Raw genomic sequence first — 22,024 nt, forward strand, 5'->3', positions numbered from 1 at the left:
GTGATATGCCCCTGCAGCCCAGAAAGCCTCCCGTATCCTGGGCTCCATTAAAAGAAGTGTGGTCAGCAGGGTGAGGGAAGTGATCCTGCCCCTCTACTCTGTGGTGATGAGACCTCACCTGGAGTACTGCATCCAGATGTGGAGTCCTTAGTACGGGAAAGATGTGGACCTGTTAGAGTGTGTTCAGAGGAGGGCCACAAAAATGATCCAAGGGATGGAACACTTCCTCTGTGAGGACAGTCTGAGAGAGCTGGGCTGCTCAGCCTGGAGAAGAAAAGGCTCAGGGGAAACCTAAAAGCAGCCTTTCAGTATCTAAAAGGGATCTATAAGAAGGAAAGGGACAGACTCTAGCAGAGTCTGTTGTGATAGAATAAGGGAAAATGTTTTCAAATCAGAAGAGTGGAGATTTAGATTGGATGTAAGGAAAAATTTTACTGTAGTAATGGTAGTGAGTCACTGCAACACGTTGCCCATGAAGGTGGTGGAAGCCTCCTCCTTGGAGACATTCAAGGTCAGGTTGGATAGGGCTCTGATCAAACTAATCTACCTATAGAAGTCACTGTTCATTTCAGAGGAGTTGGACTAGATGACCTTTAGGCATTCCTCCCAACTAAAAAACTATATGATTGTATGATATACAATTCTTGTTCATGAGCATCTTCTGTACTGTAAAACCCTCTATTTGCATTCACCTAACCTGATGATTGATCCTATGCCCAGAAGGACTGCTGATGCTCACCATATAAGGAGCACTGATAGTAATGTCACGGAGCTGCTTATGCAAACCAGGATGCTTATGAAGTCACATATTCCTCTATGTGCCTGTGCTGAATTTTGAAAATGAAGATGAATTATTCTTTCAGACTTATCATCAGAACAACTGATACTTGTATACACCAGAAAAACATTCACTTGTAATGATCAATACAGACAAGCAAATAAGAACAGATAGCAAAGAATAGATGACAAAAAACTGAAGTGGCTCTATAAACCTGGGAAAAAAAAGGGTGTAGAGAGTTAGATTATGATGTTTTATGTGTATTTTTCTACTATTAATCTTGTGTCATCTGTGATCTTTGAAGTAGGTTGTTTATTTTTCCAGATTAATGTTGCCACAGACAGTTGGAAATGTTTTCTTTGAGAGACTGGCTGACTATATTCTGGTGAAAACTACCTTTGGTTTTTCTCTTGCTTGGGATGGAAACTCTGGTATTTATATTAAGCTAACAGAAGATCATCATGGAAAACCTTGTGGCCTCTGTGGAAATTTTAATGGCGATAAATATGATGACTTGATACTGCAAAATAGTAAGTAAATGGCTTGAAAGTACACCCTTACCTTGTGTAAGCAGCTCCATGTTCACTTAAAATCTATTATGCAAGAAAAGACAGAGTCCTTATTTGAATAGAAAATAGAATATGTGCTCTATTCTTCACAGAATCACAGAATCACCAAGGTTGGAAAAGACCTATAAGATCATCCAATCCAACCATTCACCAGTAGTTCTCACTAAATCATATCCTTCAACACAATGTCCAAAATTGCAGTGAGGGCGGAGGCACGTTTAGGGAAAAAAAATCCCAATTCAAGAAGCTATTTATATGTATGCTTAAGCCTTTTCTTGCTCAGCAAAGTACTTGGTCTATGTTTATCTTAGCTGATGGAACTGCCTTGAAATAATAAATAAATAAGCAAATGCTTGTGGTTTTATGTAGGTTTAAGAATGGAGGAAAGAGTGAAAAACCAAAATATTAATATTTGGAAAAAACACCATGTTGAGTCATTTGTTTACATTGCTGTCATAAAAATAAGAGCCGAAATATTTACATTTAAAAGCACTTTCCAGAAAATTCCTCATATCTCTCTGTTGGTATGTTGTATTTAGGGCCTCCTAATACTCTGTGTGATGAGTTGCCCAATGTTGTCTCATCTGAGGAAGAAGTGACTTACTAAGTTGGTAGAATATTCTGTAATCTTTGTAGTTCTAAATACTTCTACTCTCTAGAAACTTTTGTCCTACTCACAACCAATGTGAAGAAAGAGAAAACATAGGAATTCAGGCTGATAAAAAGGAAGATAGAACTGTTTGCTGAGAGAATCAAATCCCATGACCCTACAGTTTATTAAGTCACAAAGTTTATCTCACTGTAACTTTTTTTCCCTTTTCTGTTTTGCTCCATTCATTACAGTTGATAGGCAGGTGTTCAACACTTTGAATGAAGGAAGAAACATTTCTTTGCACTGTTTAAAAATCTGCCCAATATTAATTCCTAGTATTTCTTCTGTCATGAAAGAACTGCGTTCACTTTTTCATACCTTAATTGCTGCACACCAGAGTTTAGTATGTTTAATAACTAGTTAAAAAAATGTTGATGAAAAATGGAAGTCAGAAGAGATAATGAACTCACACAAATTCTTTATAAGTAATTATCCCAGCATTGTAAAATGTATTCTCTGTTATAAAAGACAAGTATGACAGCTCTTTCTTCAATTTCAGAGCGACATGTTTTTTCCATTGTCATTTTTTCTGGTTCTTCTCTTTGTCAGAAATGACAGTATTATTGTAGAGTACAATCCAGAGCACTGTGAATTACTTTCACCTTGAACCAGTTGTATGGTAACCTTGGTACCTTGACACTGTGCAAATACAATGCTAGATGTTCTGCTATCTTCAGATGAATAGATTAACTAAATTAAAATTGCTTCTAAGCTGCAAGTTTTTTCTAAACGTTTCAATTTCTCATTTGGGATGATAATTTGTCTCCCCTGACTATACTATTCCTACAGTAGCGTAAAGGAAGTTCTTACATCTATCCTGAATCTTGCAGAGTCTGAATGCCCTGTGTTTGCATTGTCTTACGTAATGAAGCTGTGGAGTCTCAATATCAAAGTGTAGTTCAAAAAATCAGTTCCTTTTCTGCTCCTTTAATCTTCATCTTTCATTGCATCTTTATATTGCTTTAATACATGGGACTGTATCTGTGAGTAAAACTATTTTAAGGACGGTGATTTTGTATAGTGGGATTTTTTAAAGACTTAGAATGTTTTTTTTTCAAGCCACATCAAAATGAAGATAAAACTAATGTTTCTGAAGATCCAGGTTTGTATCAACAGGGTTACTTCTAGACAAAAAACAGCCTTTTAAGTTTGGGAAGGGTTTTCAGAACTCTTCTGTCAGAAAAGGAGAAAAGTTTTAACTCTCTTTAGCTCTTCACTGAACTAGATTGGTTTAGTTTTGTTTATTTGTGGAGATCCAAGTATGAATATCTGATTATTGTGTTTTGGGACTTTCCACATTCCAGAATGTCAAACTGTGTACATTTTGCGCTGAAAGAAGTTGAATTAAGTTTTGGATAATACTGTTCTATGGGTGGGGAAAAAAAAAAAAGCAACTAATTTCATTCCAGTATTCTATCTCCTAACCATGCATAGATAACAATTACATAGATATTAATTATTCAAAGTGGAGGCAGTAAACTCTCTCTAGCATACTTAAGAACATAGAGAAAATGTAATACATAATTCTTGCTGCAAAAATATGGGAATTTTGGGTTTGTTCCTTTACCGCTACCTTCTTGCATGTTCCTATGTGTCTGTTGCCATGACTTCCAATCATGTATCTCATTCATTCATTCTCCGATCCCCATGCTGTTAGGAGAATTGGGCCTGTTTTGTGTTTGTCACAGGGGTTTTCTGCAGTAGGGGAAAGAGAATGAGATAACAGTGCTAACTGACCACAGTGAAACATGATGCGAGTCTTAAATTGTTTTGAAGAAATGTATTTTTTCTTAAGTGTTTAGTGGGTTACAGTAGTTTTTATTTCTATGTTTGTTGTAAAAGTGTCATTAATTGTATTTAAAAAGAATATTTGCCCTATATATATATATATATATATATAATTTTTCATCTAAATGTGGTATAATATATTGCCTAATGTTAAAAAGGAAAAATCAACTTTTTCTAATCTCTACCTACTCTATACATACCGATATCTGAAGTAACATATGTATTTAAAAACATTCAGAAATTTCCAAGACCTCTTTTGAGCTTGTGCTGACAGTCTTTCTTCTGGGTCTCTTATCACACAGGAGGTGAATATACAGAAGACATTGCTGAATTTGCAAATAGCTGGACCGTGCAAATCTCAGATGATGCAGCTTGTGTACCTACTGCCTTAGATTTTTCCAGTCCTTGCTCAGCTAATGCAGAATCCACTGAGGTAAATTAATTATTGTAGTAATTATTATTATTATTCTTTTAAATCTTCTCTGCCTAGTGATGGTACAAGAATCTAGTAATATAAGCCATATAGAAAAAACCTCAACTGCATTGAGGCTTTGAGAAGGTTCAGGTCAGGGCTGTTGCTGGGGAATGTATGAAGATCTTCAGTTTAGCTTGAAAGTACAAACATTTCAATAGGATGTGCCAAGTGGTAAAGGTCTTCTTCATTGCTGCATTACTCAGTTTCCAGTTCTGGCATCTTACAGCTCATTATGTAGGAAATTATGAAATATTGCAGAAGTACCGTGCTCAGCTCCTGGATTGATGTGAAATAATTTTTTGGTCATTTTGCAATCTGCCATGCCAGCTAGTTTAGGAGCAGCATGAGATCAGGCCTCTGTAGTTAGAGAGGACAAATTTTAGGAAGAATAGTAGAGGATACATAATAAATGGAGAGTTGAGATTCTTAAGCTGTAATGGGAGTATGAAGGGCCCTAGATTAGATCAACAAAGCTAAAAATAATTATGCTTGTTCAGAAACTAACTAACTGTTGTTTACTGATTTTTCTTAATGCACAGGATATATTCTTCAAGTGCCAAATATTCCTACAATTTCCTTTTCTCAGCTGTCACGAGAGCATAGATCCATATTCTTATATTTCTAGCTGTATGAATGATCTTTGCAGGTAAGAATGGAGTTCTTGTTTACATATTTTGATGCATGAAACGAATGCTTATTTTTCTGAGGCAAGAACTGAACAGTACTGAGTGAAGTTAGTAGGAACTAAATGAGTTCAAAATGGAAGAGATGGTGTTTCTCTCAATGGGTGCTTTACTGTGGAAGTAGAGGACACGTAACCTGTGTCTCAGCTAAGAGATAGTTTGACTGCTAGATATTTACATGATTTCAAGGAAAGACTAGACAAACACGTGGGAGAGAAATTCATGAAAAATCACTGATGACAAAAGATAGTTGCTAGACACATACACAAAATACCTACATCTGGAAGCTCTGAGCCAAAAATACAAGATTAGGACGATACTAAAAGGAAATATCAGTGATACTGGAGGATTAGAAACATTTCCTCAATAGAGACTGTTTTTCTGAAAAAAGTATAGTAGAGCAAGCATCATCATTCAGACATGTAGATTTTTTTCAAAACTGTTTTTATTCATATAAATTCAGAGATGTAAAAAGAAATTCAGCTCTCACTGGTTTTGGTGGGAGTTGCACATTCTCAGTTGCTGGGGTTATATGTAAACTGGTATTTTTCTCTTAGCCTTGGACTCTTACTTATTTGTCAGTCATTCACAGTAAACAGATGCTTCAGAGAGTAATTGAACAGAAAACTAAGCAATGTATTGCTTCTTTTTTAAAAAGGTCTTATGACTAAGAGGCAATTGTCATAAATAACAGGATTTGTGTCAGGTACTTTTATAACCTTCTCAGAGTATCATCAATTTAATCAAAAGCATACAGAAAGGTTCACAAGACTAAAAGCAAGAATCACTCAGTAGCATCCATTACAGCTTGTTAGTTCATTTTCAATGAATTTTGAGTTTTCTGTTTTGCCATCAAGTGAATATGGAAGAATTTGAGTTTGTAAGCAAGTTCTCAAAGTGTTTCTTCTGCAGTTGATGCTCTGTACATTAATTCAACTAAGAAAAGAGCTGAGTTGCCTCTGCATAGTCTCAACGTAACTCAGGAGCTTATTGTGCCTTTTCCTCAGTCAGAAGAAGAATAATGGAAAGCAAATTTTAAGATGTGATATTTAATTTATGTCATGGTATTAAGGAGTAAAAGAAGTATAATGAGAATTCAAGTGTGATACTGAGCCAGTGTTACAGCATTAAGGAGGTTTTGATTTTTGTTGAAATGCATGTGTGTGCTGAATATGAATTGTGTGAATGTTAAAAACCTGGAAGGAAGTTTCTGTGTCTGAGAACCTAATTAATTTAGGCTTACTTTGCTTATAAGAGGTCTCTTCTTGTGGCTTAGTGTCAGTTTATAAAGGGGGGGCATTTTATATGCCAAGTATTCTTTCTATTAAGACCCATTTAATTGGATTAGATAAAGAGAATTGGGAGAAACTGTGATCACTGTAACAAAGAATATAGTGATGTTTGATTTGATAACAGATGTGTTGAAAGCAGAATACAAATACCATTTTATATGTTTTCAAGACCATTAATTTTGGAAGCTTGATCTTTTGCGCTGAAAAACAAACTCAGCTAATCTGTCCTGGTCGTGCTTATAATAGAAATGTCTTATTATGACTGGTTCATTTTGGCATCAAGTCCTTCACGGAGAGTGATGGGAGTTGTTGGGTTTTCACATTAAAAACTTGTAGTGTTTTGCATTATGTAACTTGCATCTGGGTAAAATCTGAGGTTACCTAAATACTGATGAATATCTCTTTACTTGACTCTGGCAGAAATGCATTATCCAGCTTTTTCTGTATAGATTAATGTAGAGATAATGCCTTTGCTCAAGATTGCACTGTAACTCTCGGAAATTGTCTACAGTATTTGACAGATAATGCTTCTGATGCTAAACAACAAGGTCAGAAGTCTACCAAAAGGGTTCTCTTCACCTAAGTTCAAGGACTAAGTTTGAATTAGAAACTTGAACTTGATAAGGGGCATTTGGTCCAAGTATCAACATAGGTGAGAGTTTCCATGCCAAAAGGGCCTTTAAGATCATGTAGTTCCAACCTCCTGGCAGGGACACCTCTTTCTAGATCACGTTGCTCAAAAGCCCATCCAGCCTGGCCTTGAACATCTCAGGCATGGGAGCGCCCACAACCTCTCTGGACAATTGTTCAACTGCATTCTTGAACTGTAATGTTGAACTCCATTGTTGCCTTTCTGGGCAATTGTTGAATTGTATTGTTGAACTGTCCATTGTCTTCATGACAAGGTCATGTTTTTTTTTCACCATCCTCTTGGACAACAGCATCAGCTGAGTGAAGTATTCTGAGCAGTCTTGTGGCATTGATTTGTAGGTGAGATTTAAGTTTTGTGATCACTCCCTTGTTTTATCATTTCAGGGTGGATGATGATGAAACATACTGCAGAGCGGTGACAGAGTACGCTAGAGCATGCTCCCATGCTGGGTCCCCTGTGCGAGACTGGAGGGATGATTTTCCTGCTTGTAGTAAGAGACTCTTTAGCAAAGCATAGTGTGTGACCTTTGAAATACCACCAGATATCCTTTTCAAATAATTCCATCTTAACACCATTTGTCGCTATAGGACTCAAACCTTATACTGAAGTAGATCAGCCAGCTTCATTATTAACGGAGAACAAAGAAGTCAATGACTTGCTTGAGGATTATTTTAATTCCATTGTGATCTCATGTAGATACATACAAAATTCATGTTTGTGCAGATTGCTTGGAACTTCATGTAAGTTGATCATACTCCACAAGGAAGAAAAAACATCTGTGGAGATCTGATATCATCACTGTTTCCAGCTGACCTTTCAGCCTCTACCAGCTTTATAACAGAATGAATAAAGGGAATGCAACTCCTTCTCATCAACACTACTGCCTATCAATTGTAGTTCAGTCACATGCACGGAACTTTGAACTAGTTGAGATATGAGCACATGTTCCCCTGTTACAGGAACTATAACTTGTAGTGGAGAGGTGATAGAAGAATTTGATAAACAGACTTAAGTACTGATGAGAGATTCACTGCAGTTCATCAGTTACAGCCTCTCCAACAATCCATTGTGCCTAACCTGGATAATGACCTACACCTGAAGTGTTGCACAACTATTTATTCAGTGAGATAAGACTTATCTAGTATGGAAAGAGAAATTGCACTAATGCACAATGTAATGTGCTCTTTTTCTAGCTGAGAAGTGTGAAGACAGCTTTGTACACCGTGATTGTATCAGTTGTTGTCCACCAACTTGCACCTTTGAAAAAGATTGTCTTGGTAGCAACCTGTACTGCTTAGATGGATGTTACTGTCCAGATGGTAAGTACTGTTAATTTAATGTGAAAAATATTTGTAAAGTTAATATCCAGCATTGTAATAAAGTTGTCTGAATAAACTATACTTAAAGTTAAAAGACAGAAAATATGAACAGTTTAGTTGTTTCAGTTTTTGCTCTTCTAACTGTGATTCTGTCCTTTATTGTGTTCTGAATATTTACAGAGAGTATTATGCAATAGAATAAAATATCAGTTAAAATCTAGAACCATCACTAATGCTGTCTACAATGAGGCATAGAATAGGTTTAATCAACTTTATTAGAATTATTCCTGAAGCAAATGAGGTTTTGTTTGAACAGAATGTATCGTATACTCTATTCAAGAAAAATTCCTGTGATCTGTACTAAATGAAAATTAGAGACTGGTCAATGAACAGTCCAATTATGGAAGGGTATTATAGGTATTATATGATATCAAAACCTTTTTGGTTCTGGGTCTGTAAAGTTTACATACTTTAGGCAAACATTTTTCATAAAGCAACCTTTCAGAATGAAATCTGCTCTGAGAAGGTTTACGCGTTGAATGTTCTGAGCATTCTGCAGTCACTGGGTGACTCTTTATACTAGTCCCGAGTTGCCTTCTGACAGATTTGAATATTTGAGTGAGATGGGGCAACAACAAGAATACTGAATCTATTAACTTTTTTTGTTTTATCTCATGTGTTAACCTCCTCCCCAATAGGTCTCATTATGGAAAATGGAACTTGTATCTCCGTGTCAAATTGTCCTTGTATTTATCATGGAACTGCCTTCCCTGTAGGCACAAAGATTGAGCAAGAATGTAGTAATTGGTATGTGAAAGCCTCATGTATGTGCTTCCTCTATGAATGACTGCTCCCTGCAGTTAGTTTAACATCACAGTCAAAATTCAAAGAATAGTTAGTATTTATGCTTTATGGTCTGGACTTTGTGTATCACCAAAAAACAGTTCTACAGAAACAGTGGATTCAATGTCTATTAATTAGTGCATAGCTCTTATTTTGATAAATATTGGAACACTGAATTTCTGTATTCTGTGATTTTTCTTTTTAGTGTTTGTACTGGTGGCATTTGGAACTGTACTGATCATGATTGCCCAGGTATCTGTATTTCATGATTTCTTTTCTCTCCTCAATGATCACAAGGGATAAACTTTTCCAAAGACAACAGACTCAGATGTAATCCAAGGGTTTGGGATGCTATTTTAAGAAGAAAGATTTAGCATACAAATGTCCAGTAGCAGTGGGATGGCTGAGGCAAAACTGTTAACTGCCTGATTGTACTTGCCTTACATTTTCGTATTGGTTTCCCTAACTCAGTGTGTTACCTTCACACATTTTATTCTACCTCCTACTTTATGTGCTTTGGGACATGTATCTACTTCCACAGACAGCTGCTACGCTGTCTGTGCAGTGGGCCATGGATAAGATTCTCTTCACTTCTAGATGCAGCTGTAATGCAGAGAATAAGAAGAGCATCATTCTGTTGCTCCGAGTGCTCCGATTTCACCCTTGTAACAATAGTTCATGTCTGGATTTTTCTCTTTAAAGATTACATATCTCTTTAATGAATTACTGAGACAAATATAAATCATCAGGTAGTGAAACTTCCTTGACAGTTCAGTACCTTGTGAAAGAGATTTTTTTTTTTTTTTTTTTACAAATTAAAAAACCTCCTTTGAATGAGTTAGCAAACAAAGCTTAGCAGGTACTAAAAAAATCTTAGGAGGGTGGATCTGTAGACTAAAATGCTGTCATTGAGTATCACCTCACACGCGTCTTTTGTGTGCATGCAGGGGGTCAGTTCTGACTAGTCTTGTCCTAAGGAATGAATGCCTATTAGCAGTAGGAGTGGGTTAGGTGTGCTCCCACAGATTGCCTCCTGCAGTTGCTGCAGTTGCAGCCAAAAGCAATCTAGCTTATGTGCTCTGGTGTGACCTCACAAGCTGAACCAAAGTGCAGTAAGCGGGGATCTGCTGGAGGCTTACTTCAACAGTGGTCTCCTGATCTGAACTGAAACAAGAATGTAGGGGCACCCTGAGGACAGACAACAGGTATCTGCTTACCTGGAATTTAGGACAACCCACATGTTCAAGCACAGCATTTTCATGCCTGCAGCAATAAGCAGTGCCGTAGTACCAGTGAGGGAGAAAGAAGCTGGCTCTTTCACACCTAGCCATGCCAAAAAATGAGGAAGAAGATTACAGGAAACTTCAGAGCTTTAACACAGAGAAAGCTTTTCCATGTATTCTAGGGAACCAGTGACTCACATTCAGCCTAGATAGTACCAAAGCTACACATGGGCACGTGCAAAATGAGATGGCATACAATGGAAAGATGTGTATATAACATATTTAAATTTCAAATGCTGTAACAATTAAAAAAATTAACGCTCTAATGGGATAATTATTATTTTTGTATTGTATTATATTTAACAATACATTATTATTTAAGTTAACTTTTGTATTTAACTTTTTTCTCTCAAGCTGAGTGCTCCGTCACAGGTAACTCGCATTTCACAACATTTGATGGACGTCATTTTACCTTTCTTGGGATTTGCCAGTACATTTTAGTAAAAGGCACTGGAAAGAACAAATTCACAATCACTTTGCAGAAAGCACCTTGTGGACATGTAAGTCACGCTTTCATTGAACATCCATAACAAAAGTGTATATGTATTTCAGATATTTTTGCATAGATGCCACTATAGATTATCAGGTTATGTTAAAAGAAGAATATTGTGAGTTGAAACCTTTTCAGCTTTTTTTAAAGTGGTTGTATTGCTACATGTTTTATTGTCCTTTATAAAACCTATTGCAGCTTTAGAAGGATTAAGTCTGAAGAGTTATTCATCTCTGCGTATTAAGTGAGTATATATATCAACAGTCATACAGTCACAGAATTATAGAACCATTAAGGTTGGAAACCGCCAATCCATCACCACTCTGTCCACTAATCATGTCCCTAAGTGCCATGTCTACTTGTTTCTTGAACACCTCTAGTGACAGTGAGTTCACCATGTCCCTGAGCAGCCTGTTCCTGTGTTTGATTACTCTTTCTGAGAAGAAACTTTTCTTAATATCCAACCTGAACTTCCTCTGGTGCAACTTTAGTCCATTACCTTTTCTTCTGTCACTAGTAACCTGGGAGAAGAAACCAACTTCCAGCCTCTTTTCAGCTGGTTGTAGAGAGCACTACAGTCTCCCCTGAGTTTCCTCTTCTCCAGACAAAATAGTCCCAGTTCCCTCAGCTACTCCTCATAAGAACTTGTGCTCCAGACCCTTCACCAACTTCATTACCCGTCTTGGACCTCAATGTCTTTCTTGTAGTGAGGAGCCCCAAATTGAACATAGTATTTGAGGTGCAGCTTCACCAGTGCTATAGACATGGGGACAATCCATTGATTTCCCTAGTCCTGCTGGCTACATTATTTCTGATACAATCAATAGTACCATCAGCCTTCTTGGCACACTACTGGCTCTTGTTCAGCCAGCTGTTGACCATGACACCCAGATCTTTTTCCACTGCGCAGATTTCTAGCCACTCTGCCCCAAGCCTGTAGCATTCCATGGGCTTACTGTGATCAAAGTGTGGGACCAAGTGCTTGGTCTTGTTGGACCTCATACAATTGGTCTCAGTCCATTGATCCAGCCCATCCAGATTCCTCTGTAGGACCTTCCTACCTCAAGTAGATCAACACTTCCTCCCAGTTTGCTGTCATCTGCAAATTTCCTTCATCCAGATTATTAATAAAAATGTGGCACTGTATGCAGATGTCTCAAGCTTTAGAAAAGCTTTTCCAGGCAGCACTGGACAAACTTAATACACAATTCAGCAAGAGATTTTTTCATAGTTTTAGATGTGTATTGGTTATGTTTTTGCATATTTAATTTGTTGGAACAATGCCTTTTAGAAAATCTTTAAGGATACTAACTATGTGTATTTGTTTGAAAGTGTTTTGGCCAGTATTCAATAACAGGTGTTATTAATAGAGGTGTTCATGAAAAGTGCTTCCATGCAGGACTTATGATGTTTTTAGGTAACCTAGGCTGTCAGAAGGGGCTCAGATTGTGCCTCACAACAGCCCACATGTTGGTACCTCTGTACCTCTGCTTTTCTTTATGTCTCTTCTTCCTCATGTTATGAGACTCCTTTTTTTTTTTTTTTTTTTTTTTTTTTGCATTTCAGGTGGCCTCAGGAATGATAGAGTTGTAGTCACTGAGAGACAGAGATGCTGCTGAAAGTGATCCGTAGTTACAGCTCTAGGCACTTTGAAAAGTTTCCATGTAAAAACACAGAGACCCAGAAGAATATAAGATGCTTGACATCTGCTGGTTTTGTTTCAGCTTTGGTCCTTTATCTAGGTTAATAGATTTTGCCTGGACAGTGCTTTAAAATGATGGATGTTCGTTTTCATGTAGCCTTTTTTTGATAGTCACACATTTACAAATAATTTTAGTGTATTTCTGGAGAAATTATATTCTTTTGTCTGCAGTCAGAGATGATGAACTACGTCTCAAGTTTCTTTCTACTCATTGCTACATTTGGGCTCTACTTCGGGAGTAGAGTAGAGTAGAGCCCAGTATCAATACTTGGAGATTTCAATCTGCTTACTGCTAGACTGCCGTAATAGCTAAAATGAATCCACCTTGCTCTTACGTTCACAAGCAGTATTTTTCTTTTTTGCATTTAATTTTGGATACTCAGTTTAATGTTTTGAGTAGTACTTTACACATGATTTACCTGATGACAGTATTTCCTTTCTATACAACTGTTTGTTTGCTTTTGCTTTCTATACTACTATTGTCTTTGTGATCTTTCTGATGGTGAAATTTGTTTCTGCTTAGAACTTTGACCATGCCTGCATTGAGTCTATAACACTGGTTCTCGAAGATGATGTGAGCAAACAAGTAACTCTCACAAGATACGGTCAAGTCCAAACTGGTCCTAACCAAGGTTTTAATGTTAATGGTAAGAAAATACATGGAGTCTTAGTAGGGTTTGCATTTCTTTGTTTATATGCTCCAAAGCATTTTAATTATATTTGTCTTATGTAATTATTATTTCAGTTGGTGAAATATTGTCCCTCGTTACACGTTTCTTTCTTTGCATTTCTTATCTTGCTAAGTACCTAGGAATTCCACCCATCTGTTTTTCCTCTGTTTAGGGGATAGGAAGGAAAAAAAACAACAGAGGTGAAGAGGTTGAAAGTCATCTTGATATTGATGTTCAGATCACACTTAACTGATGCTTTTTGTAATAAATTACACGGAATAGAATCCATGCACTCAAAGGGTCTGTGTTACTTTCAGTGTTGACTTGTGATTTCAGGAAGGTTACTTCACAATTTTTATAAGGCTAGTAAGAAATATACCTTGAAAGGAAGCTACAAAATCAAGCACTGAAGGTGGAAATGATAAAGCAATATTTCATCTCTCTCTGGTGATTGTTCAAAATAATAGATTCTCACTGGATTTTTAGTCTTTTCTCAAATGGTAAAGTACTATTTCACTGTTCTTTTCTGAGCCCCTGGCAGTCTGGAGCTTAGGGAACCTTGAATTTGTGACTGCAGCTAGTTTTTTTCTTCACTGGATCTTTCTTGACATAGTTTTTCTTTTGGCATTTGCAGCTTCCTAAAGCAGAATTTCACAGCTCAGTTTTAATTATATTGAAAGGTCTGCTTCATACTTTTGCTGGTAATTTCATTTTATATCTTTGGAATCAGTTCCTACTGATCTCATCTCTTCAGAGTTTACAATTAATATCATCTATGACAAATATTTTGGTGTAGTGTTCTTGATAATGGGTTTATCTATTAAGCCTTATCAGCTTATAATGTTTTGAAGCTTACACGAGCATTTTATCTTCACTGTTTGTGTGTCTGTATGTGTGTAGAGACTAAGAGTGAAGACAGACCTGATTAAAGTCTGCAGCTGCAAGTAGATCAACACTGTGTAGCAAATGAATGCTGTAACTGTGAAATTTCCATTTCCTTTCATTATGTATTTGCTGGGAAGGAAAGCTGGGAATTAGTTAGGGCCTTAGTTCACATACAGTCCAGGAAAGGAAATATACTGATGTCATATCAATAGTAGTAAGAGAGAACATTCTATCTGAAGACAGCAATGAACTTTACAGACATCTGTTAATTAATCTTCTAACATCACTGGGAGCTAAGAAACAAGTTGTATCTTATTGTGTCTTCTCATTGCTAGAGGCACACTGTTGAGTGTGTTATATTTTTGTAAAGAGGAAAGAAAGAAAAAATGTAAGTCTCCAGATAACTCACTGGTACAGAATGGTGAGACTTTTTTCTGTTGATAGTAGTTGCAGTACCTGATTTGTGTTGGTAATGAAAAAGATTTGTAGTCTTATAATTTTAGATGGAAAATGTGTGAGGTTATTTGGCTACAGGTGAGGTTGTGCACCAATCATCATTTTATATTTGAGTTTTCAAAATTTGTTTTAATTAAGGGATATACATAAAATCTGGAAGTTTCAATGACTGCTTTTCTTTTTATTTTGCTATTTGCAGGAGCTATTGAAATTCAGAATATATCTTCTTTGTTTGTTCAACTGAAAACTACTTTTGGTTTGAAGATACTCTTTGCAAAAGATGGAGAGAGAATCTATGTTCAAGTTGATATCAACTGGAAGACAAGAACGTTGGGACTATGTGGAACTTACAATGGGAATTTAAGAGATGATTTTCTGTAAGCTGCAAACAGTATATTTAAATTGTGTTTAATGATAAAGTCTTGTTGAACCTGATATTTTCATTTCATCAGTTTGTTCATTATTAAACTAATCAATATAGCATCTCTTAGCTAAAACTTTAGACAATTAAATGTGGAACTCATAAATTTTGATGTCATTCTAAAACATCTAAGTCATTCCAAAAAAGTAATGTACTGACTATGGGATCACAGTATTCTTTGAATTGCACTCCTTTTCCTCCCTACTGCTCCATCATCATCAGAGCAAATAAATGAGCACTGAAAAATAAGTGGATGAGAATGCTAGTAAAATCCTTACCTAACTGAGTTAGTGGAAAAATGTAATTCTTAACCATAGGAATAGTTTAATTAGAAGGATATACTTTCTTTGATCTTTGGCTTCATTTCCTCTGAAGTTCTTCAAGCTATTATATCATGAAACTTTTCTAGCAATAATAAATAATTTTTAAATATTTAGTGAAAAAACACACCAAAATGCAAATAGACTCCTTCTAGAATATTGAAATAAGCTAACACATCAAATTTTTACAATCCAGTGAACAAAAGCCAAATTGTTCTCTCATTAATGCCTCCTCAAATTGATTTCATTAATTGCAGTAAGTGTTAGAGTGTTAAGAGTATTTTTGCATGAATAAAATATTGAGGAAAAAGCTTCACATCCCTCTGTACTTTTGTACCTCACAGAAAGAATTACTGTGACATGTTGAATTTTCAATTTATTTATGCATCTAAGGTTTTTTGATTTACCTGTGTCCGCACATGTGCAGTCCATAAGGTCAGCAGGATGTTTGCAGTATTGATATTTTCCTTTTCAGTTCTCCAGCAGGGATGATAGAAGGGACCCCGCAACTTCATGCCAATGCATGGAAGGTTTCCTCAGCTTGTTCTGTGCCTATCAATGTTCCTGTAGTTGATCCCTGCAACGTTAACCAGCAAAATAGTATGTTTTCATATGGAATTATTTGCATCATTTTGTTACGGGATTTTCTTCTCTTTGAATGAGTTTCACTATTACTAGTCATTAATTAATATATGCTTGTATTAGACTTATATGCACACTCTTTATTTTCTTCTTATATCTTAGTAAAGACAATTTTGTTCCCACCCATTTGGTGTGGAAACTAAAATAATTTAGGTGAACATCTAATGCTTTGCATGCTGGCCACAAGTCTTACATTTTGCTGTTGAGAATATGTAAAGAATATTAAGCAGAACACATTGTGTCTTGCAAATTCTCCCAGCTAAGAGAACTGAATAATATTTTTGCTGCATATATCCCAATTGACGAAGAAAGTACATGGGACAAAGACTCTCCTGGCCAGTATTCAGATCAAAAGTCCTGTCTCTGTCTTCTCTGTGATTATCTAAACTTTATCTTAATGCTTTTTATTCTCCATCTATACTCTCACATGGAAACCAAGGCAAACAATAAGATCTGCAGATTTGTTCAAATTCTTGACTAAAGATTTATTTTTAGCTTGTTGACATGCCCCAGTTTTGTGCTCAACTTTCACTGTCTCCCTTTCTCTGTGTTGCTATTCTTTTCAATCAATGAAGACAATGAGCAGAGATTGGTTGCCAATTCTGGCAGAATTTTTAGTGTTTCAGAAATAAGGATGTGGGATTTGGCTATGCTTAGAGCCTGTGGGAGTGAGGGAGTGAGCCCAGAATAACCGTAAACCTTTAAGAATCTGGCCCATTATAAGGCTTTTTGTGTCTTCAGCTTTGGCTATCTTCTAAAGCAGTGCATCTCAGCCAAGTCAGCTCTCTCCAAGATACTTCATGACTTTCCTTCAGATTTGTGTTTCCTCAGAGATGATGGAGTTTGACATATATATGTAAGCTGCTTAGAGCAGGAGGATAAGCTAGATGGCCTTCTGGGGTCTCCTCTACTCTATTTTCCTGTGATTCTTGAAAAAACATTCCTTGGCTATGTGGTGCTGTTGCATGGTACCACCTGCACTGAGCCAGCACAAGCAAGATTTTAGGCCTGATGTGATCTGGGCCTGATGTGATCTGAACCTGATGAAACTGGAAAATAAATTCTGTTTTTTTTCACTTATTTTGTCAGGCTAGTTTTCAATCAAATCTTGTTTACTGATAGACTCCTGAAACCCTTGAGTCAGCATGTATATGTAGAAATGAAGAGAGATGGGGAGGGCTAGAGACACTTTTTAGCAGCAAAATTGGCTTAAATATGATTCACACTACAGTGTCTCTGAGATATTCCACCAGTGTGGTGGGAGTATGCTTCAGTGGTAGAAGGAAGGTCTGTTGGTACTAGAAGGTCTATGGCCACCTTGCATGCATCTGAGCACCAGTTTGTAATGGTTGCTGAGCTGGCATACCAGTAACAGTATGGCCATTGCCAATTTCAAAGCTAAATGAAACATTAAGTTGGAAGAAACCATATTCCAAGCTTTGAAGGACTTTTCCAACTGTTTTGAAATAAATTATTTTTCCATTTACCTTTCCCATATTACTATAGGAAGGCAAAACTGTTTTTTGTTTTGTTTTGTTTTTTTTTTTTTGTTATATTAATTAAATGGAGTTTGTTTTTAGGGGTTGCTTACCTTAACAGTTTTAAACTATTAAAATTTCATGAAATGCATTGTATAGAAATTCTTATTGCAGAACTAATCAATTATATTTGTGTTTATGTCTGTAATTGCTATATTAGCATGGATCTCTCTAAAACAATGTCACCTTCTCTTAGTTGGATATGCATCCCACTGTGATATCATCAATGAAGAAGTCTTTGCTCCCTGTCATGCCTACATCAGTCCAGGATTATACTACCAACTATGTCGCTTTGATGCCTGCAAATGTGGCAGTAGCTGTATGTGTAACTCTCTTGCACACTATGCTTATGTCTGTGGCAAGCATGGCATTTCTGTGGATTTCAGATCTCATATTTCTTACTGTGGTGAGTAATGCCTCCAGAATCGAGACTCTTTTAAAAACGTGTATAATTTTAGAGATGTCATTGGCTTTACAAAATACAGCCACTGATGTCTTTTTCGTGGAAGTTGGAGTTGTGCTAAGGGTGAACGACGCACTCAGAGGAGAATGCTGGTAGCCTTTACGTTAGGCATCTGAGTTGGAGACCTGAGCTGCGTCACAGAGGTGCCTGTCCCTTTCTGTTGGCTACAGAAGGAGCTTAAATTTCTAACCTTGAGGCCCTAAGTCATACTGAAGCCCACTTTTATCTACAGTGATCAGCATAACTATAGCTAGTGCTAATAGCATAATGGGGCAACAGAATCAAGGCTGTTCCCTAAGGGAAGGTGAGACAAGGAGGTGGCTCTCTGGGGCAGGCAGAGCAGATTGGGCAGGGATATGACAAACAGGATACAGCATATCTGTGACATGGCAGGGATTAAAACAGGAAATTTCTAAATTACAGGAGAATGCCTTAATTTTAACTGGACAGTTTTCCCTCTCTTGAAAGTCTGAATTAGGAAATAAATAAACACACACCACTCACACATTTATGCAGAAACAGAAAATAGACACTGCCTACATCCAGCTAGGGAATTTTTCTAACATAAGGCCATTCCAAACATTTCTAATTTTAGAAATGAGTAGAACAGTAGATTTTTGTCACGTATTTTAATTCATTCCAGAACAGCAAAAGATCATTTTGCATTGCTGCTTTGATCTCCTTCGATATATTGTCTTGTTTTTTTATTTTTCACATTTTAAGAATATGTTGTTCACTCTTCTCTCTCCCTCTCTCTTTTCTCCAGCTGTGATGTGTCACAATGGTATGCTTTATCATCAGTGCTCTTCTTTTTGTAAACACTCCTGTGCTTCACTTTCTATGGCAAATATCTGTGGTGATGACTGTGCGGAAGGCTGTAATTGTCCTGATGGGAAATACTTTGAAGAGTCAGTCAACTTTTGTGTGTCAATGTAAGCTATTTGAAAATAGAATATATGTATAGGCACATCTTTCTCTTTCCAGCAAGGCTGAAAATAGTTTTTCTGCTATTTCCCTCAGTTTGTAGACTGCACTTCAGAGAAGACATGTCACACTGCTATACAGGAAGGTGATGAATGTTTTAAAAACCTGGAAAGAATTTGCACCTAAAAAGCCTGCTTTTAGCACTTAAGAAAAGATGAGAAGGGGTGTACATAGTACTAATCCATAAAGTCATGGTTAATATGGAAAAAGTGGCTGGGAGTGTTTTTGCTGTCTCACAATGCAAAAACCTTCAACAATGCAAAAACCTTCAGTTAAATGGATGGAAATGGTCACTGAAAGGAAATATTCTCTGTAATTTTGTACCTACAGTTTATGTCTTACTACTGTAGGTAGCTACTGAGTTCAAGAACTGAGTAAAAACTGGAATGAATATTTATATAAATTTCAAGACTATTCAGTTATTGCTGTTAATTGTAACTGCTTCAAATGATTGTAGTGTGGGGTAACCAGGTAATCCAGTATTATTGAATGTTTTTTTGGGAGTTCTGTTACTACTCTATTGCATTTGGCTCTTATCAAGAACAAGGGTAATGGATTTTGCTATGATAATTGCTCATTCTCATTACTTTGAAAAGGAACTAAATGTTGCCATACTATTCCCATATCTGGGAAGAAAATCAATCTATAAGACTGTAATGTACACAAAGAGCAAATAAATAATATGGAGATTGAGGAAAAGTCTGTCTTTATTGAAGATGATGGCAATATTACCACTGACTTCAGTACAGATAGAATATTAGAAGTATATAGTAAATATAAATGCAAATTAAAAAGGAATAGAATAGTTACATTAGAGGGGACTTTAAAGAGGCTGGCTTAGGTTTTCTCATCATAATAGCTTGATAAATTGATTGCCCTTAAATCACATTTCATTTTGCTTTTGTATCTATATGCATGAATATTCTTTTGGCAGATCTGCCTGTCGCTGTCATTACAAGGGGAAAGTCCTACAGCCTGGAGAAATCCTCCCCTTGCCAACAGGTTCCTGGTAGGTTTGATTATCCAAGGGTTGTATCTTTTGTGTATACTATTCAACATCTCTTTTGTCTAACGTTTCTTGAGTAACGTCTTTCTTGAGATCTCAAGAGCCTTAAGATTTTTCTCACATAGAATGAAGATCTGTTGTATCAAGATCTTACTCCTATTTCACACTTAGTAATAGATAGCTTAGCATAAATTGTATTGCATACTCGCTTATTTTAAAAAGAGAATACCAGGAAGATTCTGTTGGCCAGGATCTCAAGAATATCTCAAAATAAATACATCAAGGTTGCAGTGCTGTTCATAGACTTGGGTGCATTATGATAGCAAAAATGAGAGTGGTTTCCAAAGAATAAACAGTGTGATTCTATTTTAGGAAATCTTTCAAACAAAGACTTGCAGAGATCTATGTTTGTGTCCTTTTGTATTATTAATTTGTGATGGAATCCTGACTTCAGTGAGAGAAGTGGAGAAACCTCCCTGGTTTCCCAGTCAAATGTGTTCACAAAGAATACTCTTAATCTGCTATTTAGAAACATACCTGGGACCCAAGTGTCAACTGGCTCCTGCTGAGTCTTATAATATATAAAATATAGTAATATGGAATTGTTACAACTGCAGCATAATAGCCATTCAACTGAAGAGATTAGCGTATGAGCTTCATTTTCTACCATTCCTATGCTTGTGTTTTTTTTTTAAATGAGAAATTAAGTGGATTAAGTCTGTTGTCTAATGTGTCTTTCTGCAATTCTGCATTTTATCAGCAAAATATAAAGCCGTGCATTCTCTGCAACACACAGTTTACAAGCTGTATCCTTCTATATTCACCAAGGGAGATAAGGTTTCTGTTACACAGTCAGCAACCTGATTCATCTGGCCCTAAGTATCCAGAGAAACTCAAACAGCCAGCTTCTTTTCTGTTTTCATGAAACTTAGGCAATTAAGTAGTATCTAAACTCCAAGTCTGGACCCTCATTACATACAAGCATTTAGAAATACCATCAAAATGCTGGACAAATTTCAGATTTTAATCATTTCAAATTGGGTTAAATTCTATTATGTTTTTTAATGTGGTGACTACATACATTTTCCCCTAGAATAAAGATGGGTTTCCTTTTCTTTTAACCAGCCAATGCTTGAATGGAACAGTGAAATGTATTGAAGCTACTTCAGAAAACACAGGTAACTCATGGTCTTTTCTTGTCTAACAGTTGTGTAGAGGAAGTTTTTGATGCTGAATAATATTTTGTTTCCTCATACTATAATAATTTCGAGGGACAGTGTCACAGAATATCTAAAATAGGAGACTGGGAGCACAAGTCTTTTTCTGTGTGTTTAAAATTTGTCACTTGATTTTTTTATATGTGAGGTGTAGGTCAGGATTTCTCTTGGGAATACCTATACTTAGGCTTGATATCCATATTTAGTAAATTTTAGGACCTTGATTTTTAACAAGTAAATTTCTAAGGCATTCAGAAGGGATTTCAGTACACTGTAAGTTAAACTATGCTACTTCTAAAGATCCTGTCCACCTGGACTATGATGATTTAATCTTTATGAATGGTTTGTGTATCCAATCCAGGGTGCATCGATCCAGATGTTTAATATCAAGCTTTTTAATTTTTTTAACACTGAAACAGGTATTAATTATATATTTCTGTAATACAGATTAAGCTGTAAACTTTTACTTGGAATGCATTCTTATAAATACTATACAGTGTGCGAAATGTGTATTAAAATAAAAAGACTGTGAACTAAAAGAAGTAGAAAACAGTCAGTGGGAAAGATCATCTGATCTCATTTAACATTAAGCATTTTACATTTGAAGTTCACATATGCCCTGAAGGAAAAATCTACTATGACTGCAGATCTCCTGTGCCTGGATTACCAGCAGCAGGTGTGAATTGTGGGATATCCTGTGCAAACCTTGCCATGAACTTCTCTTGTGTCCCTTCACCACCCTGTGCCAGTGGCTGTATTTGCCCCCCTGGGTAAGCTTTGTCAGTTAAATACATATTTCCACAGTTTGGCTCTAATTTTGAAACTATTGTTCTACAAATATTTGAAAATACAGAGTCACATTTAAAAGGTCAGCACACTTACATCCTTCCAAGAA

The 22,024-nt window shown here is 36.4% G+C and overlaps 1 protein-coding gene across 1 annotated transcript in view; it reads left to right on the forward strand.

Moving 5' to 3' along the window:
- The window catches only part of OTOGL (otogelin like), a 92,608-nt gene that overhangs the window by 11,178 nt on the left and 59,406 nt on the right, over positions 1-22,024 (forward strand). The window contains exons 8-23 of the mRNA XM_085221934.1: positions 1,103-1,308; positions 4,090-4,220; positions 4,802-4,908; positions 7,273-7,379; positions 8,083-8,208; positions 8,907-9,015; positions 9,257-9,303; positions 10,689-10,834; positions 13,050-13,173; positions 14,738-14,915; positions 15,755-15,879; positions 17,656-17,865; positions 18,689-18,854; positions 19,841-19,915; positions 21,038-21,090; positions 21,737-21,899. Of these exons, the coding sequence (XP_085078060.1) occupies positions 1,103-1,308; positions 4,090-4,220; positions 4,802-4,908; positions 7,273-7,379; positions 8,083-8,208; positions 8,907-9,015; positions 9,257-9,303; positions 10,689-10,834; positions 13,050-13,173; positions 14,738-14,915; positions 15,755-15,879; positions 17,656-17,865; positions 18,689-18,854; positions 19,841-19,915; positions 21,038-21,090; positions 21,737-21,899 (2,073 nt within the window). The remainder of the gene's footprint in view (positions 1-1,102; positions 1,309-4,089; positions 4,221-4,801; positions 4,909-7,272; positions 7,380-8,082; positions 8,209-8,906; positions 9,016-9,256; positions 9,304-10,688; positions 10,835-13,049; positions 13,174-14,737; positions 14,916-15,754; positions 15,880-17,655; positions 17,866-18,688; positions 18,855-19,840; positions 19,916-21,037; positions 21,091-21,736; positions 21,900-22,024) is intronic.

This window comes from Meleagris gallopavo, chromosome 1 (genome assembly GCF_905368555.1).
Source record: "Meleagris gallopavo chromosome 1, MGAL_WU_HG_1.1, whole genome shotgun sequence".
In the NCBI taxonomy this organism is placed as follows: domain Eukaryota; kingdom Metazoa; phylum Chordata; class Aves; order Galliformes; family Phasianidae; genus Meleagris; species Meleagris gallopavo.